The 19,815-nt window shown below is 33.3% G+C and overlaps 2 protein-coding genes across 2 annotated transcripts; one reads left to right on the top strand and one right to left on the bottom strand.

The window, feature by feature from the left end:
- Positions 1–247: 247 nt before the first annotated feature.
- LOC144570375 (transcription factor SRM1-like) lies at positions 248–5,439 on the bottom strand. The gene is made up of 2 exons (XM_078320422.1): positions 4,939–5,439; positions 248–981 (listed from the first exon to the last, which is right to left on the bottom strand). The coding sequence occupies exons 1-2, from the start codon at positions 5,304–5,306 to the stop codon at positions 480–482; spliced, it is 870 nt and encodes a 289-aa protein (XP_078176548.1). The 5' UTR covers positions 5,307–5,439; the 3' UTR covers positions 248–479.
- Positions 5,440–14,228: 8,789 nt separating this feature from the next.
- LOC144570677 (putative protein arginine N-methyltransferase 6.1) lies at positions 14,229–19,578 on the top strand. The gene is made up of 13 exons (XM_078320447.1): positions 14,229–14,594; positions 15,011–15,076; positions 15,157–15,225; positions 15,321–15,356; positions 15,513–15,578; positions 15,689–15,757; positions 16,559–16,636; positions 16,724–16,802; positions 17,192–17,286; positions 17,636–17,720; positions 17,924–18,114; positions 18,335–18,453; positions 19,294–19,578. The coding sequence occupies exons 1-13, from the start codon at positions 14,328–14,330 to the stop codon at positions 19,334–19,336; spliced, it is 1,263 nt and encodes a 420-aa protein (XP_078176573.1). The 5' UTR covers positions 14,229–14,327; the 3' UTR covers positions 19,337–19,578.
- Positions 19,579–19,815: the final 237 nt, after the last annotated feature.

The raw sequence follows: 19,815 nt of genomic DNA, 5'->3' as shown, positions 1-19,815 counted from the left end.
AACCACCCAAAAGGCGTATTCAACCTATCTAAAAAAAATAGTAAAAAAATTCTAAAAAGGTATAATCTCATGTTCAACTATATTTTCATATGAAAATTATCTTGAGCAACTCAATTAACTGTTTAAACTTAAAAATAAAGATATAAATTCATAGTATGGACCGATCCACGTTTTGCAAAGTATCATAACCTCACTGGTGAAAATAGTATGAAGAGTTCAAGCAATAAACATGAAGAATTGAACTCAGTTTCTTCTCAAAGCCGCTAATAAAATGCCATTAAACTACGTCTCCAGTTTCCGAAAATCTTTTAAACCTTAGAATACACAATAACCATCATCTGCAGATATACACCGATTTTCATTATTTCTCCCATCAAAATCCTACCTGATCAATAGTCTAAATTACTCTTTTATTATGATTACACATTGTTCATTAAATTAACCCTGAATAAACACTAATTTAACACATCTGTCCCACTTCATCGGTGAGATGCAGGAGGCATTGGGTACGTCATAGGTGGGGCGACCGGTGCAACTGGTGCACCAGGTACCATCCCCCCTGCAACAGGGGCCCGCACACCATATGCCATGTGGGGTGGAACCGTCACAGGTGTTCCCACTGCTGGGCCAAGAGGACCGACAGGCTGCCCGATAGTTGTACCGTACATAGGTACGGGGACTGGTACAGGGACGGGGGTTTGGGGAGGTGGTTTGGAAGAGGCCTTGGCAGAAGAGGTGTTGGTGGTGGCGGTGGCAGCGGCAGTTTGGCCGGTGATGGGGGACGAGAGGTCGGTGGAGGATGTGACGCTGGTGATATCGTGGATGCTGGAGCGGCGCCGCTCCTTGTTCATTGAATTGAGGCGAATGAAGTACTTCTGTGCGTGACTAGCAACCTGGGTTGGTGTGCGAGAGATCACAAAGTTGCGAGAGATGCTGCGCCAGTCACCCTTTCCATACTTGTCCAGCCCCAAAAGAAATAGCCTGCATGGGAATTAACAAAATTTTCTTTAAACTGTATGGACATTGTTTTTTTAGGGAGATATCTGGTACCAAACAGAGATCAATTTTACTTCTTATAGACTTGGTACCTCCTTTTTAATAGTATACCTTCCAAAGTAGAATACGTTTGATGACAAATTATGTTATGGCTAGTCTATTGGATTATTGTTTGTTCTTGAGGTTATTTTTATAAGATTGCTATTAGCCCTTTAATGTTATAGCTCAGATTTGTAGATACAGTTAGTATAGACGCCATACTGGTATGAACCACAATTGATTTGATCATTGTTGTTTTCTGTCCTGATATCCCTAACTGGCATACAATAAGGAATCCAAAGCACATAAGTCTGATTAAACAAATTTAGAAATTATGTTTTAATTCTCATACAATCACCTTACTAAAAAACTTAGGCCTTTTAACTTTTTGTAATGATTTTTTACTGAAAGGTTCAGTTAGGGTTTTGAAAAACAAAATGACAACAACTGAGAAAAGGCCAGCATGGGTTCTTTCAACGAAGTTACAGTGAATTCACACTACTTTATTTAGACCCAAGCACATAGAAACTAGTCACAAACTCGGTCAGACCATATAAACCAAAACATAACTGAGAGAAATAAAAAAAACACAATGCTACTAGAACTGAAAAGGAGAAAAACACATTCCTTAAATGAAATCCATTATGGATTACTTACCCATATTTTATCAGCCCTTAATAGCTGGCCACTGTTATTCGGTGATTATTTGATTTTCTTTGACCAATTTTCTACTGTAAGATCATATGACAGCAAACAATTTGGACAATATTAGCATTAGAAGATAAATAGCACCAAAATTTATCATCTTCTAATAATGGATTTTCTATAGCTAGCAATGTATAGCTGTACTACTTGTCGGCTCTCTAGAGTAGCTCTTTGGAAATTTAATTATGTGCTACTACCACTCAAGAAATTTATAAATTATTCTTGATACAAATCAATCAAAGAAGTAAAATATGTAGAAACATCTAAAAGCTAGACGAGCCATGTTTTGTCACTTACGAAATACATGTTTTTTTCATGTGATTTACTTTTTGTTATCTTTTATTATAGCTTCTTAGAATGTGTCATAGTTGGAATTTATATCACTTGAATGAACCCTAAGTAATACACATACATATATAAAATATTTAATGGCAACTATAAAGGTCTTTCTTACGCCAACTTTTCATTGCGCCTCATGGAATTAAGGCAGTTAGGCCTCAAAAGTGCCCTTGCCTGTGGCTGCATTGGCACAGAAACAACTGTTCCTAAGCAAATATTTACACCAGACCTTAACTAAGAGAAAATTCAATTATAAACTATTATTATTCTTTCCTTTATAAAAAATTAAACACTTCATTGCTTACAAAGCATTTTCAAATGCATAAGAAAAGTATATAAAAATTTGAGCACTATAACATGTTGACCAATCAAATTCAGCTTTTAATGAAAAACTTAGATTTGATCTAAAAAGGAGAATTGCAATTTATGCATTTCAACTAGTTTTGACAAACAAATCAAATTTCCAAAATAACTTAGAAAAAACAATAAGGAATGAATAAATAAATGCAATAAAGGTTTTAAATATTTCAAAACCCTGTTCTGCACCAGTTAATGTATTTACAGTGTGACATGTAAGATTGAGGTCAGATCTGTCCTTTGCCCCAACCAACCCATATTGACGTGATTTCATTACGGCTTCATTGATCTATGCATCCCTTAAATCGAAACAATAGCTGGTTCTTTTTGCTTCAAACTAAAAGATTAGCCTGAAATAGAGAAATCCTTATGACTTATTTGCTAAATTTCAAGAATTGACATGTTTCTTACCAAAGTAACCCTAAACCTAGAAAGTTTGCACCTTTGCAAATTTTCCACCTAACCCTAACTCTCACTAATTCATACTCTCCAAATGTTAGATTCAATGAGACCTGCCCTCCTAGAAAGGAAACATATTTCAAATCAGGCTGTAAAAATTTGATTACCATCTCTTTCACACTATAAATTAGCGAGAAAAAGATTACTGCTGGTCCTAAACACGGACAAGTCAACGGCATGTTTCTTACTTATCTGCTAAATTTCCAGAATTGACATGTTTCCAGGGTAACCCTAAACCTAGAAAGTTTGCAGCTTTGCAAATTTTCCACCTAACCCTAATTCTAACTGATTCATACCCTCCAAATGTTAGATTCAATGAGAAGTACCTGCCCTCCTATAAAGGCATATTTCAAATCAGGCTGTAAAGATATGATTACCATCTCTTTCGCACTTTAAATTAGTGAGAAAAAAGGTGGTTACTGTTGACCCTAACACCAGATGATTCACCGACACAGAAAGGGAAAATGGGTGGTATTGATTGTTATGATTTTTTTTTTCTTTCATTGTATGTCTTTATTTTTATCAATTCAATCTCTCTAATTTTGCTTGTTTCTTCCTTCCTGCTTTAGGCTTTATTTCTTTTCTCTTCTCTTCATCTCTTTCATACCCCAATGCTAAAAACTTTCTTATTTAAGAAATGCTTGTTGTCCTATGTTGTACGGTTACAGGTATGAGTACTGTATCCAAAACGATAAGGATACAATTATACAGCTTTTCAATTTCAGGATACCGTATGTTTTATATATGTCTACTTCATATTTCTTATTTAATATAATATATAGTTTTAAATATATGAAAATATGTGTTAGTAGATAAAAGTGCAAAAATATTCATTTTGTGAAATGTTAAAGTTCTCTATCTTCAATCCTTCAAATAATGAACAAGTGACATGAATCCTAAACATAATATAGATAACTTAAGATCCCACAAGCAAGATTACAATTAGATAAACTAGAGAAGTTAACCAGTGAAGGCATGAAATATAGACAAAGGGAGCAAAGTTGCAAAGGGGCCAGGTCCGAAAAGGTCATAAAATCAAAAAGTAAAGAAAAGAGCGTAGTCCGGTTTGAACTATGCGGCTGCTCTAGTCCCACAGTAGGGGAATTTACAAAATATCCTAATTTCAAAAATAGTTCGACAAAGTACTCTCAAAATTAAGGGTATTTTGTCCGAACTTTTTTTAAGGTATTTTACAAAATTAAGTTAATTAGAGAGAAAGGAACTAACATCAAAGAGGGTCATTTTGTCCAGATATTTGATGGGTGAGGCCTATTTGATGATATTTTGTAATTTTGATGGGTGAGAAAGGAACCTAACTAACTCAAAGATAGGTTATTTTGTCCAAACGGAGATTATTTGAGAGTATTTTACAAATTAACTTAATTTTGAAGAAGGGTATTTTGTCCGAACTTTACAAATTAACTTAATTTTGAAGAAGGGTATTTTGTCCGAACTTTTTTTAAGGTAGGTCATTTTGTAAAATGCCCCCCCCCACAGTAACCAATGTTAATTTTGAATACACTGGTCACTCTATTACCGCATCTGAATGAGCAATCAATTAGTGAACCTATGCACCAAAAGTTTTACCAGTGCTTTTTTCCCCTTGATAAGAAGTCGGAGTTGCCAAAAATAACTAACTTCAGATTGTGAGCATTGTCAAGATTCAAACCTGGCAACCATAACTGATCCAATTTCATGAATTATGAAATTCATTGGACAAACAATGCCACAGATCATATTCCATTTAAACAGTACCCAGCATCATAAAATCAAATTCTGAATTTGGAAACCCTATCCTAGACAAATTTGATACCTATCCTGAATTTGTAATAAAACCGTAAAAAATGAAATCCAAAATTAGAAAAAATTGGTCTCTATACAACTAATTTAACCAAATATAAAAACCAAATTCATGCCAAGAAAGTTAAAATTGCTCAACAAATCAAACCAATTATGACATAACCTTCCTTATAATCAATGAAACAGTAAACCCACATGTAAAAAAAAAAAAAAAAATCGAATTTAACAAAATTGGTTGCATACCTGTGCTCATCTTCAGTCCAAGCAATTCCCTTTCTCCGTTCCTGCTCTGACCTAGAACCCTTGCCTCCATGACCAGAGTCACCACCACCTCCCTTCTTACCGCCACCACCTCCTTCAACATGGTCACCACTCTCCAGTCCACTAGAGTACGGCGGTAACTGGACACGTCCAGCCTCTATTCCATTGATATCCTCGACCAAGAGGTCGTAGTGTCTCTTTATCTCGTCTAAGGTTTTACTCGGTACAAGCGCCGCTATCTCGTCCCAATTGTCGCCGTGCGTGGCCACGGCGTTCTCAAAATCTTTCTCCTCTTCTCTGCTCCACGTACCAGTGCACGTGCCACTATTGCTACTGCTCGCTTCCTCCATTCGTGAGATTTCCCAGTTTTTCTCCTCTCTATCTCATCAGAATTCGCGCCCAAGGGAAGAAATTTCGGGTTTTGCAACTTTGGGCAGTGTGTCAGAGGATAGAGATTCGATTTTTACAAAACAGAAAAAAAAATTATAATGAGTACGGGAGAAAGAGGAATTCGTATACCTAAGGTAACAGAATATTTCTGTTTAGATCCAAACCGACCAAAAAGAATTTGCACGAATATTAAAGAGACCGAATTGGCCTGAATTCTGATCGGACGGTTTAAATATAAACAGAAATATTCTGTTACCTCAGAGGATATGGGATCTCAGAGAGAACAAATGAAAGGGCGTTTTCTAGAAACAAAATAGATGACAAAAAGGGCTTAACAAGATCCATAGCGAACTGGAGAATGAAATGGGATAATATTTTTTATTTAATCCTTAAGAAATTGGTATTTTAATAAACGAATTAGGATAATATTTTTTATTTATTAGAAGTATTTGAACTTTTTTTTTGTTTCTTTTCAGTTTTTCGTCTTGATTCGTTTTCTTTCTGTTTTAAGTTTTTAACTAATGACAGGGTGGTAAAACTGCAAAAAATATTTCCAAGGGTAAAAATGACAAATTGACAGTGTCTGCGGTGACAGTCAGTAGATTCGTCTCCATTTACAATTTCAATGGAGATGACCGTATGAAAAGGGTGGTATATAATAGAAAAACAAGTAGCATTTTAAATGGAGAAGATCCGCTCCAGTAATAAAGTCAAAAGAAACCAGAAAAAAAAAAAGGAGGGGGGCTAATGATTTGAGGCCATTTGTTATTTGTTTGGTTATGCAACAACCGAAAATGATTGGGTCCCCTTTTCGCTCTGATTGAAACCCAATCAACAGACTCCTCCTCGAGTCTTCTCTAAGCAAACCTATACAGTACACGATCCCGATTCTGATTTCTGGTACCTTCGTTTGTCCTCCAATTGTACTGGTAAGATCAAACGGTCCAGATTTGACATGATCTACAGTATTTTATACCGTCTGTCAGATATATTAACAGAGCTACTTTAACTTAATGCAGCGCATCATTTATATCCTCTTTCATTTCTTTTTACTAGTTTGTGCTGCATAGAGCTAAAATATCTCTGTTAATATAGGTACTAGTTTGTTCTGCCACGCGGCACGTCTAGGTCTAGCCCCTAGGATAGTAGGCTCGGACCGGTGGCAGTCAGTTTCCCCGGTTTTTTTATTAATAGAAATAAAATAAATTAAATATTTAAAAAGAACACTACTTTTGAGTTTTTTCGAAAACTAAGTAGATCGGGTTCTGTAAACCCGTCCCACCGGATGGGTCTAATTGACCCGTCCCGGTTAATTGGATTAGCCGTTAACCAACATCACGAAAAAAAAAAAAATTCCCGGACGGGTTTAAGCATCCCGTCCCGGGCCTTGAAAAAAAAAAATAAATAAATAATCTGGACGGGTTAAGTAACCCCGTCCAGAATTTCAAAGATTTTATATTATATTATATTATTATATTATATTATATTATATTATGATTTTATATATATTATATTTTTTTGTTTTTTATATTATATTATTATATTAATATACCTATATATATATATATATATATATATATATATATATATATTATATTATGAATAGAACTAGTTTAGTTGTGCTTAAGTTCACCAAAGTGTTTGGTGAGCTTAACTCTAAAACTTATTAAATCGGTTTCAAATGACGAATCCAAACCGTTAGAACCTGCCTATCTTGCGAGTGATGCGTCTACATGTGAAAATTTTAAACATTTGAATTAATTTAGTATAAAGTCAAGATTAAAAGATTAATAAATTAATTTTAGTGCATTTATTTTTTGAACTTTTTTTTACCGCTTGACTTTATACTAAATTAATTTGAACGTTTAAAATTTTCACATGTAGATGCATCACTCGCAAGATAGGCAGGTTCTAACGGTTTGGATTCGTCATTTGAAACCGATTTAATAAGTTTTGGAGTTAAGCTCACCAAACACTTTGGTGAACTTAAGCACAACTAAACTAGTTCTATTCATAATATAATATATATATATAAGTATGTTAATATAATAATATAATATAAAAAACAAAAAAAACATAATATATATAAAATCATAATATAATATAATATAATAATATAATATAATAATATAATATAATATAATATAATATAATATAATATAATATAATAATATAATATAATAATATAATATAAAATTTTTGAAATTCTGGACGGGGTTACTTAACCTGTCCAGATTTTTTTTTTTTTTTTTTCAAGGCCCGGGACGGGATGCTTAAACCCGTCCGGGAATTATTTTATTTTTTATTTTATTTTTTCGTGATGTTGATTAACGGCTAATCCGATTAACCGGGACGGGTCAATTAGACTCGTCCGGTGGGACGGGTTTACAGAACCCGATCTATTTAGTTTTCGAAAAAACTCAAAAGTAGTGTTTTTTTTAAATATTTAATTTATTTTATTTCTATTAATAAAAAATTCGGGTCAGTTTCCTTTTTGGTTTGTTTAATAAATTAAATAGTGATGGGTTGATTGGGTTCGACTTGGTTGGAGTAGGATAAGGTACAACAAATGATGCAGGGACAGTGTATTCCGGATTTGTGACAATCACGAGAATAATCAGGAAAGCTTAGACTTTGCGGCGCACGGTTTAATTCAATGTGAGGAGAATATGTTGTATCATTTTGGCAACGAATAATATTGAATTTCAAAAATAATATAATGAATGACTAGATTTAAATCAACTGATTTCATTAAATATGAATTATATGCAAATGATAATTTTATATATGGTTTTACATATATTAATGATGTAATTCAACAAAATTAGTACCCGAATTCGAAAGAGACCTTCAATAAAATTGACAGTCAACTTGACGACCAAAAGGATAAGAACAGATTGCATATAGCTGGAAAGGGTCAAATAAATCTTTTTGTGTTTTTGCTTTCCTTTATAAAAGCCATATCGTTTTTCTTCTTCAACTCCGAGAACTAGCTAGAATTGGAAAAATGGTATGGCTAAGTCGGCTTTATCACAGAACGATATGGTTATAGCATGAAATGGTACGGTTATGGTATATATAGAACGACATATTATGCATGTCAGTTACATGTTGTGATTCATATGTCTCATATTATGCAAAGAAAAAGCGTGGAAAGAGATTGTTCGATTATATTTGTGGAACAATTATGCAGAAAGTTAAAAAGAGAGAGAGAGAGAGAGAGAGAAAAGAGGGATCATGGATAAATTCGGTTTATATCCTGAAATCGATTGTATTAGGTTCGTTTCAATCCCCAACAAACGGGCATGATTAACATTTATATATTTGAAAATTAAAAGTGTACCCAAATAGATCACAGATTTCTACATCTAAAATACACAACAGTGGAATTTTCAAAATTCGGATACCCCCGCCCCATATACTACCGCTGGCTTTTTCATCTGTAGATGCATTTTTCGAATTTTTGAAAAATTGAGGACAGTTTGAAATTTCTTTTTTCTGAGGATAAGAATAAAAATTTCGGTACTTTTAGTTGCTAGCCAATTTGGGAGAAAAATTAAGAAGAAAGTACAACAATGGGCTATTGATTACGGGCCTACGGCAAGGCTAGCCCAATTTGGGAGAAAGGTTAGAAGAAAGTACAATAATGGGCTACGGATTACGGGCCTACAGCAAGGCTAGCCCAAGTTGGGAGAAAAGTTAAGAAGAAAGTACAATAGGAAAGCCTATACTGTGCAAGTTTGAGGCGTATTGGGCTATCCAGTTTAGTTCTTACATGGGTTTTTTTCATTGATCTCAAAATCTGACAAATTTTCGGCTCTAAATAAAGTCATCTAGGATATATTTTTAAAAAGAATGCAATTGCCTATTATTTAAAATTTTAAAAACAACAACTTTTAGATTTGAAAATACATAGTATGAACGGATACAAGAAAAAAAAGAATCGAGGAAATATTTTTTCTAGATATTTTCTTATATATATGACTGAAATCAGATAAATCAAAAGTTCATGTCATATAGTAGCAGTGTCAATCTAACTATGCAAATAGATTATGGCTGATAGCATCGTAAGGCCCTGTTTTTTCACATGATATTACAGTCTTCAAAGATCATCACTACATATAGGAAACAACCACACGAGACAATATAATTCAAATGTCTGCACACAAAGAAAAGCAAAAACATGTACAAAAAAGGCAGAGATACATGTGCATATTAACTCGAAGAAGAGCTGGACACAAGTACGATTCCCAAGGTCAAAGCAGATGCAAACTGGATTAGTAACAAGATGTTCTCTACAAGACGGCGGTGTTGGCGGGGGTTATCCTTGACAAACAAGAGCCAGCCGACTGCCATTGCAGTGATCCCAGAGAAGAAGGTGAAACCATGAACGACTGAGAGGGTAACACTCATGTAGGTTGGAAGCGGAGATGCTAAGTTTCTTACCAGCAGATTGATGAAGGCTTGAAATGCGATTGCAGTGTTGATTATCCCCATTACCGCCAAGTTACTACCTACGATGCGAAGCTGCATGTTCTCCTGGTCTGTTGTCCTGGAACTGCCCGCACGAATGATAGCTTGGTGTGCGTGGTGTTGGGCGCGTATCAGGTTGCCCATCAAATTGTCTACATTGGCTTCCCTGGGTTGTTTATTTTTCCGAGTTTATAAGAAATGTTATTCGGGCCTGCAGCCTTTTTATAGGAATAAGTTAAGAGGACACTGTGTCTTATAACACTGTTCAAATACTGTCCAATTAATTACTGTTACAGGAACATATGTTAACAGGAACATCTGTCCTGGGCGGCTGGGCACATGGTGAAGCCTTTGGGTATTTTGACACCAATTCCACCAATTAATGAGCCTGGAAGGCTGGAATCCATGCATTGATTATAAATTATTATTTGTAACATTTCCGTTTAATTTATTGATGCATCTGCGAATAAATTACTTATTGATACATCTGCGAATAAATTATTATTTGTAACATTATTTCCGTTTAATTTATTTGTAACATTTCCGTTTAATTTATTTGTAATATTTCTACTTAACATTTTAAACAGATTAATATTATTGACAGTGCTAACAAAATCATTATATAAACGATAATTGGCAAATACATCGATCCTTGCTATTTAAAAGGGATCATTTACATTCTAGCATTTTAACCAGATTAATATCCCATTTAGCGAAATGTTTCTCCTCTGAGTTATAATAAGGACGGGCGAAACTCGATTTTGAGTATAAGGAGGCTAATTAACTAACTAAACATCATATATTTAAAAAAAAACTTATAATAAAAACCAAAATCTATATAACACGAGATAATATGATTATTCACTATTTGATTTTATAAAAGTTACAATAAATAACTAACACATGTTTATTAAAAAAAAAAAAGCATAACATATTCATATACTTTCCTTATTTCAAATTTTTCTATAGTTCGCTATTTCTTTTTTAATCCGTGGCTTCCCTTTTCTTTTATCTGCTTCTAAATTTCTAAATTTAAAAAAGTTATTAGAAAAGAAGTTTTTTCAAATTTAGAATGCAGTTATTAGAAAGAAAAGAGAAGAAGTCTTTTTTATTTATTTAGAATGCACGGTTAGAGAATCTGTAGCTTTCTTATTTTAAATTTCTAAATTTTCAATAGTGAAAGAAAAGAGAATTTTTCTGCTTTTTTTTCTTATTTTAAGTTTAGAAGTTTCTTCTTTAAAAAAAAAAGGCCTAAGAATATAATTTAAAAAAAAAGTTATTTTATCTGACCGTACATTCTAAATTTCAAATTTTTTTACTTGTATTCGGTAAGCGCTAAAAGAAGGAATACGCTACTTTTATACATATGTCCTTCAATTTTTTTGGTATTATTATAAGAGTGGCTAGTACATCTATAATTAATAACAATTTTAGTAAAATTTCTTTAATTGTAACTGTTAGCAAAATTTGGAATTTTGAAGTTCCGTTAGACGCTCTTTTTAAATAATAATTCAAGGATGCATCTGTCGGTTCTCTTTTTAAATAATACTGGGGCTTGCAGTTGCACAGTTAATGGAGGCGCGAAGCTGCAGTCTCATGGGGGTTGTCATTGTCTAGTCTCATGGGGGATTGTCATTGTTTATGGAGGCGCAAAGCTGCGCTGCAGTCTCATGGGGGGTTGTCATTTTCAATACTCTAATGACTTGTAGCCTAAGTCTACCAGGGTTTGAATCGAAACTTGTATCTTCTACCAGGATATCTCAAAAAAGTCTTTTGGGTAGAAAAAACAATTATAACATTATGTCTCACTGTATTGTTTTCAAACTATGTATTTATTTATGCGCTTTTCTAACAAACAATTTATTCTTAATATTTAATACAATTATAAAATTGTGCATCATTCTTAAATTTTGTCCATCCTATTAATTAGAAAAATCTTAGTTCCGGTCAAAACATGATTCTATCCAAGATTCCAAATTAATTGGATAGCAAACATATATGGCAAGTCTCCTTTTCATTTTGCTTCACTATATATTCATGTAAGTCATGTCATTGATGACGTGTCATGTATATTAATTGGATGGCACATGGCTTCTCCTTTTAATTAATTAAGGAATTGTTTAGCAATATCCGTCTAAGTATTGTATCTGAAAAATAAAAACGGATACATATATGATTTTACCACTATCTAAGTCGTATCCGATCCGTCTACACTCCTAGGTAAACCATATATGTATCCGCTTTTATTTTTCAGTTACACTTTTATTTTTTGGATACGGATATAAATTAGATATCTGTTTTTCGGATACACTTTTATTTTTCGGAGATACAGATCGATTGAAAATTTTGCAATTGTTAATATTGCAACTACAAAATTGATGCTTACAAAGTAAGACACTTTCAAACGAAAGATGAGTATCATATAATCAGCAACTACTTCATATTCTTGCATTTGAAATTATAATTATCACATCAAAATTTACTCAGTTTTTCAAAAAATGAAAGTTTACTGAACACCCACACAATCTCAAAAGACAAAGTGGAATAGAGATGCCGTAAAATTTTCACTTCCAAGCACTTTAATATTCCGAGCAATATTCAGATTATTGGTTTCAAATTTCAAACTGATCGGTTTTTGCAAATTTATCTGTACATCGATTAGATGGTTGCCAATAGGGTGTCAATGAAACCCTTTTAACCGTTTACCCCATCCGTACACTGTATTCGATAAAGCGGGTATACATGGATTATATTTTTGTTAGTTTATCGAGTATATATGGGTATAAATAAGAATTTTTCTTTTTCATTAATTAAACAGGTAAGAGTACGGACAAAGACTATTTCGTACCATTACCCTATAGAGTAATTATATAAAATAAAATTATATAATAATGTTTGAGTAATGATTAGCGACGGTGAAATTTAAATGCGTGATATATTATGATATTGTTTGAGCAATAATTAGTGATTTATTTTTGTTATTTAGTGTATGTTTTTTACTACAGAAAAATGTTAAACATATTATTTTTATCTGCACATTTTGTTATTTAGTTAAATAATTTAATGTATCTAATTAGATATTCGTGTTTTTGAATTCTCTCGTTTTATAAAAAAAATGGAATTGATTGCACATTTTTTTTATTAGTAATGTGATTGTATATGTGTGAAATAAATAATTTTTGATGTTCTATTTGTAAAATATAATAAAAATAATTATTATATTATTATTTTTCATTATTCATCCGCTACTATTTTGTTATCCGATAATTTTAACAGATAAGTATAGCATAGGTTAATTAAGATCAATTCTTAATGAGTATTGAGTAAGGTATAGATATAAAACTTTCACTCTATCCATATCATACTCATTGACACCCCTAATTGCCAATACTGTATAGTATAATTATAGTATAATTAGGCACCTGATATGGTATATGAGCTATCTCAAGACGAAGGCACGTGATCATGCAATTCTTAAACGACAAAAAATAATAAAAAAAAGGAAAGAAGAAAACTACTGCAATGGATGGCAAGAACATTCAAGTCCAAAAGGCTCGTGTTATTTCGGTCTATTTACCTTTAGTTTTATGGGCATAAATTCTATAGTTCGGAATATAAAACGTGTTATACAATTTATGAGAGTAAGATTTAAATCATTAAACAACTTTTGAGAAAAAAAATTATGAATTAATATTTTTCACAAAATAAGACAAATTACAATATTATGTTAATCAAACATTAGAACAAAATAAGATGCGCATATTTAGTAAACATCCACATCATTCATCAACATTATTATATTTATATTTAACAAAGAAAATAAGTAATATAACGAATCAAAACAAATACGAGTTTTAAACACTAGTATAACAACAAACTAACTAACAGGGCTTTAAAAATTAAAATAAATGTATAAAGTTAAAGTTCAAATGGGCCTGGCCCGAACACCTTCAATAAATCTCAGCCTGTCAGTTATGACGAGTTTGGTTCAGACTTCAGACATTATGCGGTAGGAATTCAGATCCACGGGTAAAGATATTAGGAGAGTAGTTTTAATTTCATGCAGCGCACAAACCATACGCAGTGCTGTTTCGATTCTATTGTTTATGCGCTGTATGAAGCTAAAACTTCTCTGTTTAAATATTCACCTATATTCAGTCGGGTACCTGGCCTGGTAGAATGAGATCCAAACCGTTTATTGTAATATGGCACAAATCTCAATGACACCCGTTCAGGCCTGAATTACAACCGCTCGGCTGAGATTATCTCAGATAGATACGACAGATGAGCTTGACAAATAGAACCGAATTCACATCAATTTCATGAAATCCAATTCAACTGAATTCATACGCGAAATGCAAAATATCGCTGCCTAGTAAGTACTACTGACTGTCGTCTACTGCCAACAAGAACTGAATTGAAAATCATTTTCGTGGAGCATTCTCCGCAAAATCATTTACTCCGATCCGGGCGCCCCTATCACTCGGTCACCAAAAACCCTTCTAACGATGCAATCGGGGTATAGCAACGGTTACGGCGGGGGGCACACTCACTCGCGGCGGCGCTCGCACCGGTCGGCGACCGGAGGGGTGTATAGGGTTTGCTCGTCTACGCTTTCTCCTCCTCCGACCGCCCCATCTACTCCCAGTACAACTTCGTATACGCATAGTAACCACACAGATACAGAGACAGCTGTGGCCTCCATGTGGGAGGGTTACGACGAGGCGTACTTTCAATCGTACGCCAACGTTGGCATCCACCAAGAAATGATCAAGGTTTGAACTCTACTACTCAAGTTTTGCATTGTGATAGCTCATTGCTGCTTCAAACATTACCCTTTGTAAAAAAAAATCAAGATTTGTAGTAACACTGGTATATTACTAGATTGGCTAGTGCAAATACTAATTTCAACTTCTTGATTACCATGATAAAAAAGAAGAAGTATGGAGCTAAAGGTTTAAGACTCAATTTAGATGAATTTAGCAATCAATCAGCACAAGTTCGAGAAACACAAATAATTTGAGGGGGGAAAGCCTTGAGGTCAACTGTACCCAACTGGTATGGAATTATACCAGGTATAATGTACAAAGAAAAGCCAAGAACATAAATCAGTAAGATACTGGTAAGTAAATCTTAGTAGATAATTACTACAAATTATTGTTTTTGTACTAAATAGATTTGTGCTTTGCAGGATCGTATCAGAACTGACACATACAAAGCTGCAATCATGCGCCATCAGAATTTAATTTCAGGCAAAGTAATTATTTATCTCGGCTTAAACTTTTAAAAGGCTATGATATAACAATCAGAATTTAATTGGAAGTTTGAAATTATCAGGTTGTGATGGATGTAGGATGTGGAACAGGCATCCTCTCCATTTTTTGTGCTCAAGCTGGTGCTAGTCGGGTAAACTTACAACAATTGTTATGAATAAAGCGATTGCGAAAAAAAGACAAACTTATGGACTTTTTAGCATTATATATTTTTTGGATTGTTTTTAGGTATATGCTATTGAAGCAAGTGACATTGCTATCCAGGTATTCTCATGATCCCAGAGCAATATAAACTTATCATTATATATATATATTTTTTCTTTTCATTATATCATTTTAATTTATCTTTCCTCAACTACTTGTCAGTTCTGTGTTTCCTGACTCCTTTCCACATTATTTTTTATAAATAATTTTTAACAGGCAAATGAAATTGTGAAAGAAAATGATCTGTCAGATAGGATTACAGTGATTCATTCTCGAGTTGAGGTAACTTTCTCATGTCTCATACTTTTTGTAGTTATTAGTAGTTAACTGTTTCCCATTCCGTTTCCTTTTAAGGGGTTTGCCTCGTTAATACTTCTTTTGACCAAATGCAGGAGGTTGAAATAGAAGAGAAAGTTGATGTCATAATATCTGAATGGATGGGTTATGCTCTTCTTTATGAGGTAAAGATATAGAATTTTCTGTAAAATGGTCCAATTTATTTTAATTTAATCCGATAAAAATGTCCATACCTATCCAATTTGTGTTTCAAATTCTTATATAATCATTTATTTGAGCCAGTAGACTTTACTCAAGAAATTGCGAAGTTGAAACGTAGTTTTGAATTTATTGAGTTCTACTATGGCTGCTTTTTCCCACAAAATAAAAAAAAAGAAACTAAAACAAAATGTACTTATTGATTCCGTACTTCTGTTGCCGTTTAATTTTTACCAAAATACTAATAGAGGGATCTGATGCCCATTTTGTTGGTGCCCAATTGTGAGTACAACATGATTTTCCATTAATAATTCAATTTAAATTTCAAATGATAAATATTAATTGTCAATCTTGTTTTATTTATAAACTAATGTATTCATGCCAAAATCGAAAATTCGGAGTTAGCTTTTGTACGAGGTCAAACAGTGGAAAAATCAAAGGTGCATATTTGTCACAATAGATTTAGAAATAAAGCAAGATCAAAGGTTACATTTCTTGCATGGTATTTTTTGAATGATTAATGGAAAGCAGAGCTGTGGTCATAATGGAGCACCAAAAAGGATGTGTATTGATGCTCCTCAAATATTATATAGCCTAACATAACCTCTGAATCTTCTTGATTAAATTGCACGATATAATTAATGCATAATTAGATGGGCATTTCACCATCTTATATGAAAAACAACACATTCAATATAGCAATTAAATAACGTGCCTTTGATAAAAATAGCATTTACGATTGTTTTCTTTTTCCGAATATTTTACAGACAATGCTACCAAGTGTTATATATGCAAGGGACAAATGGCTAAAACCAGGGGGTCTAATCCTTCCTTCCCATGCCATGGTATTGTTCCCTTTTTTGTACATAAATTTTTATTTATTTAATTGCAAGGTATAACCTGATTTTTAATTCTGATATCTTATTTTTCAGCTTTACATGGCCCCAATTACCAATTCAGAGAGGTATCATGAAACAATCGACTTTTGGCGTAATGTTTATGGGATAAATAGTAAGTCTTAATTTATTTGAGTGCTACACTTAGCAATTTACTTGTTACATATTTTTGCATGGTTTTCATTGATTACGCAAGTCAAATTTATATTTAGTCTAGTGTTTGATCAATATTATATGGAATGATCAAAGCCCTGACGTCTCACACCGAACCATACCTTCACAATTGTGGTTTTGGTTGGTACTGGTACTGCTACATATTAGCTGAAAATTGATGATACAATTTTTGAAAATTAATTTTGAATTAGTGCTGTACTTTTTGGTCATATAACACAAAATCCCTGCCACTAATTAATTACTGGTTTGGTATGGACTCCTTAGAATATTTTCCATCTTCAAGAATTCCTTCAGTATTTAAAATTAACTCTTTTCTTTTTCATCAAATAGTGTCAGCACTCATACCGCTAGCAAAACAGTGCGCTTTTGAAGAGCCAGTGACTGAAACTATTAGTGGTGAAAATGTTTTAACTTGGCCGTTCATGGTAATTCTCTAGAGTTACCTCATTTTCTTATACTCTTTTGCCCCCTCAAGCATGTGTTACTTATCTTTCAAGCTTGTGTTGTTACTTATATTTGAATGTAATTTGGTGTTATGCTGATCTTATACTGGTTATATTGTGCTCCCTTTGATCATGGTATCTAATGTGAGGCTTAACTGAGGCTCTGAGAATATCATATTAAATTAAATGATTTTTGTGAACTCATTGTTGAAGTCTAACCGGGACTTAAAAATGTTCAACCCACTTTACAGGCAAATGTTTGACATTTCTAGTTTAATAAGGCTTGAATTTCATACATAAAGAAATGCCTTTGTTTGACTGTTTTGGACAGGTCAAATATATTGATTGTTATACAGTCACAGCTCGAGAGCTTGAGTCAATTACAGCAAGATACAAGTTGTCTGCAATTATGAGCGGTACCTTTTCTCTACCTTTTAACTAGCAAATTCCTTCTTTGCATGTGGGTAACTTCACAACCTGATACCTGTGAATCTTTGACCACATTTAATTCTTTTTGGCATCTTTACTGGAGATATCTTGCACAATATAAATATGCACCAAGTCATACATATTTCTCTTTTTTAATGCAATAACAATTATGGTTTTCCCCATTCTGTAGCCCCACTTCATGGATTTGCATTCTGGTTCGAGGTGGAATTTAATGGTCCCATAACATTTTCTTCGAATAATAATTCGGGATTTCGATTTCAACATGGTACCGATAATGGCAGTAACCATCGGAAGAGACGGCAGAGTGATACAATTGTGCTATCTACTGCACCTGAGGAGACCCCCACTCACTGGCAACAAGTATGGATACATCTCGAGGATTGAACTATATATTTTTTGGTTTCTGGATTTCTTAAATTTATTGTTGAGATTCCATATACACTTATTATTCTTTAGCATTGATATGATCCTTGCAAAGGAGCTTATAACCTCAAGTATTTCAAGGAATATGCATGCAATTAATCATTTATCTGCGTTCTACTTTTCAATACCAATGCACTTTTTTTCCTATTTTTTTCAGACAATTCTATATTTTTACGAACCAATGGATGTCAGGCAAGATCAAGTAATAGAAGGTTCCATAACAATATCTCAGAGCAAGGAGAATCACCGATTCTTGAATGTTCACCTCGAATACTCGTGAGTTCCTTTGTACTAATTAATTAAATTAGCTTACAATTAAATCCATAAAGTTGCTTTTTGGGTCAATCTTACTTTCACCCCATGAAGAACATTAAAGGATCATGCAAAATTTTGCAAAAGTAGAAACAATGTACAGACCTACTAATATAACAAATATATTGTGTACCCCTACAAAATATTGAATGCATCTCCAATTCTCATCAACTCCGAAACATGCCAAAGAATCCCTCCAATGTTTATCTATATAGAAATTAGGAAGAAAAGGACAATTGGGGCATTTAAAAAAAAAATTGAGAGGAAAGGGATATGTTACGCATGTTCGCATATGATATTTCTCGTCTTTTAAGGGTATAATTGTCCTTTTAATATTCTCTGGGGGCTATAAGGAATTATTTCTTCTTTAAGTAGTGCACGGAGTCCATCAGCGCTACATTTGAAACCAGTACATATCAATATATTAGCATGTTGTATTTCTAGTCTCCCTTGAACATAGACCCCGTCATTCCATCTTTCGAGATATCTTAGAAAATTTCGTGCTTTATTTTGGTATCAACACATTTCGGTGCCTACAGATCTGCTTACCTAGAAAATAATATCTCCAGAAAAATTATAGGTTATCTAAATTTCTAGCCCGATGATATTGTGGTGAATAAGGATCTCAGTAAGAGATCTTTTTTCTTCTTTTGAATCCGCTTTCCTTTACGGTTCCACATTAAATTATTTGTTCCTTGATTCTCAATTAAAGTTTGGTTACTTAGCTTGTATATTATTATTAGCTCCTTAGCTCATCTATATGAGCAAAATTGACACATATATATATATTTTTAACATTTTTAGCACTGCGGGTCGAGCTTTTGTGAAAGAGTCGGTGATGCGGTAATTAAATCATGAAAGAAAATCCAATTACCATGAAAGAAAATCCTTCTGACGTTACAGGAATTAGATATGTACTTGATAGGAAGTCATACATTGATTTATTCTATTGTTTTCTTCTTTGTGAGAGTAGATTTTTTTTTTTTGGTCTTGTGTTTTCTCTTCAATTAATCATTTGTTAGACAATATATGAGAAGCTACTCTGTTCACTGCATTCAATGGTCTATGAATGACCTTGATTCTGTAGCACTCATTCTACTTTTAATTTTATAGAAAATGCGTCTATCTCAAGATGAGAGTGATCATTTATTGCATGAAAAGTAGTAAGGTAGCTTTCAAATGAAAATAATTGGTTGATGTTGATGGCTATGAAGTGTGGGCTTCTTAGAGTATATGATATGATAGATGCTGCCTTTGTTTTTGTTGGTGAGCCTTAAGTGGATCTGTCATCTTTACATGTGTCGTCTGAAAGCTAGCAATGCATGA

This window comes from Carex rostrata, chromosome 2 (genome assembly GCF_964058835.1).
Source record: "Carex rostrata chromosome 2, lpCarRost1.2, whole genome shotgun sequence".
In the NCBI taxonomy this organism is placed as follows: Eukaryota; Viridiplantae; Streptophyta; class Magnoliopsida; order Poales; family Cyperaceae; genus Carex; species Carex rostrata.
Note: the sequence above shows the minus strand (reverse complement) of the source record. Positions and strands in the feature narration are given on the sequence as shown.

Excerpts from the sequence above, each read along its gene's own strand:
- LOC144570677 (XM_078320447.1), top strand. The coding sequence starts at position 14,328 with ATGCAATCGGGGTATAGCAACGGTTACGGCGGGGGGCACACTCACTCG. Across the intron at positions 15,226-15,320 it reads CTCAAGCTGGTGCTAGTCGG|GTATATGCTATTGAAGCAAG; the intron begins GTAAACTTACAA and ends GATTGTTTTTAG. Across the intron at positions 15,357-15,512 it reads CAAGTGACATTGCTATCCAG|GCAAATGAAATTGTGAAAGA; the intron begins GTATTCTCATGA and ends AATTTTTAACAG.
- LOC144570375 (XM_078320422.1), bottom strand. The coding sequence starts at position 5,306 with ATGGAGGAAGCGAGCAGTAGCAATAGTGGCACGTGCACTGGTACGTGG. Across the intron at positions 982-4,938 it reads TGGACTGAAGATGAGCACAG|GCTATTTCTTTTGGGGCTGG; the intron begins GTATGCAACCAA and ends ATTCCCATGCAG.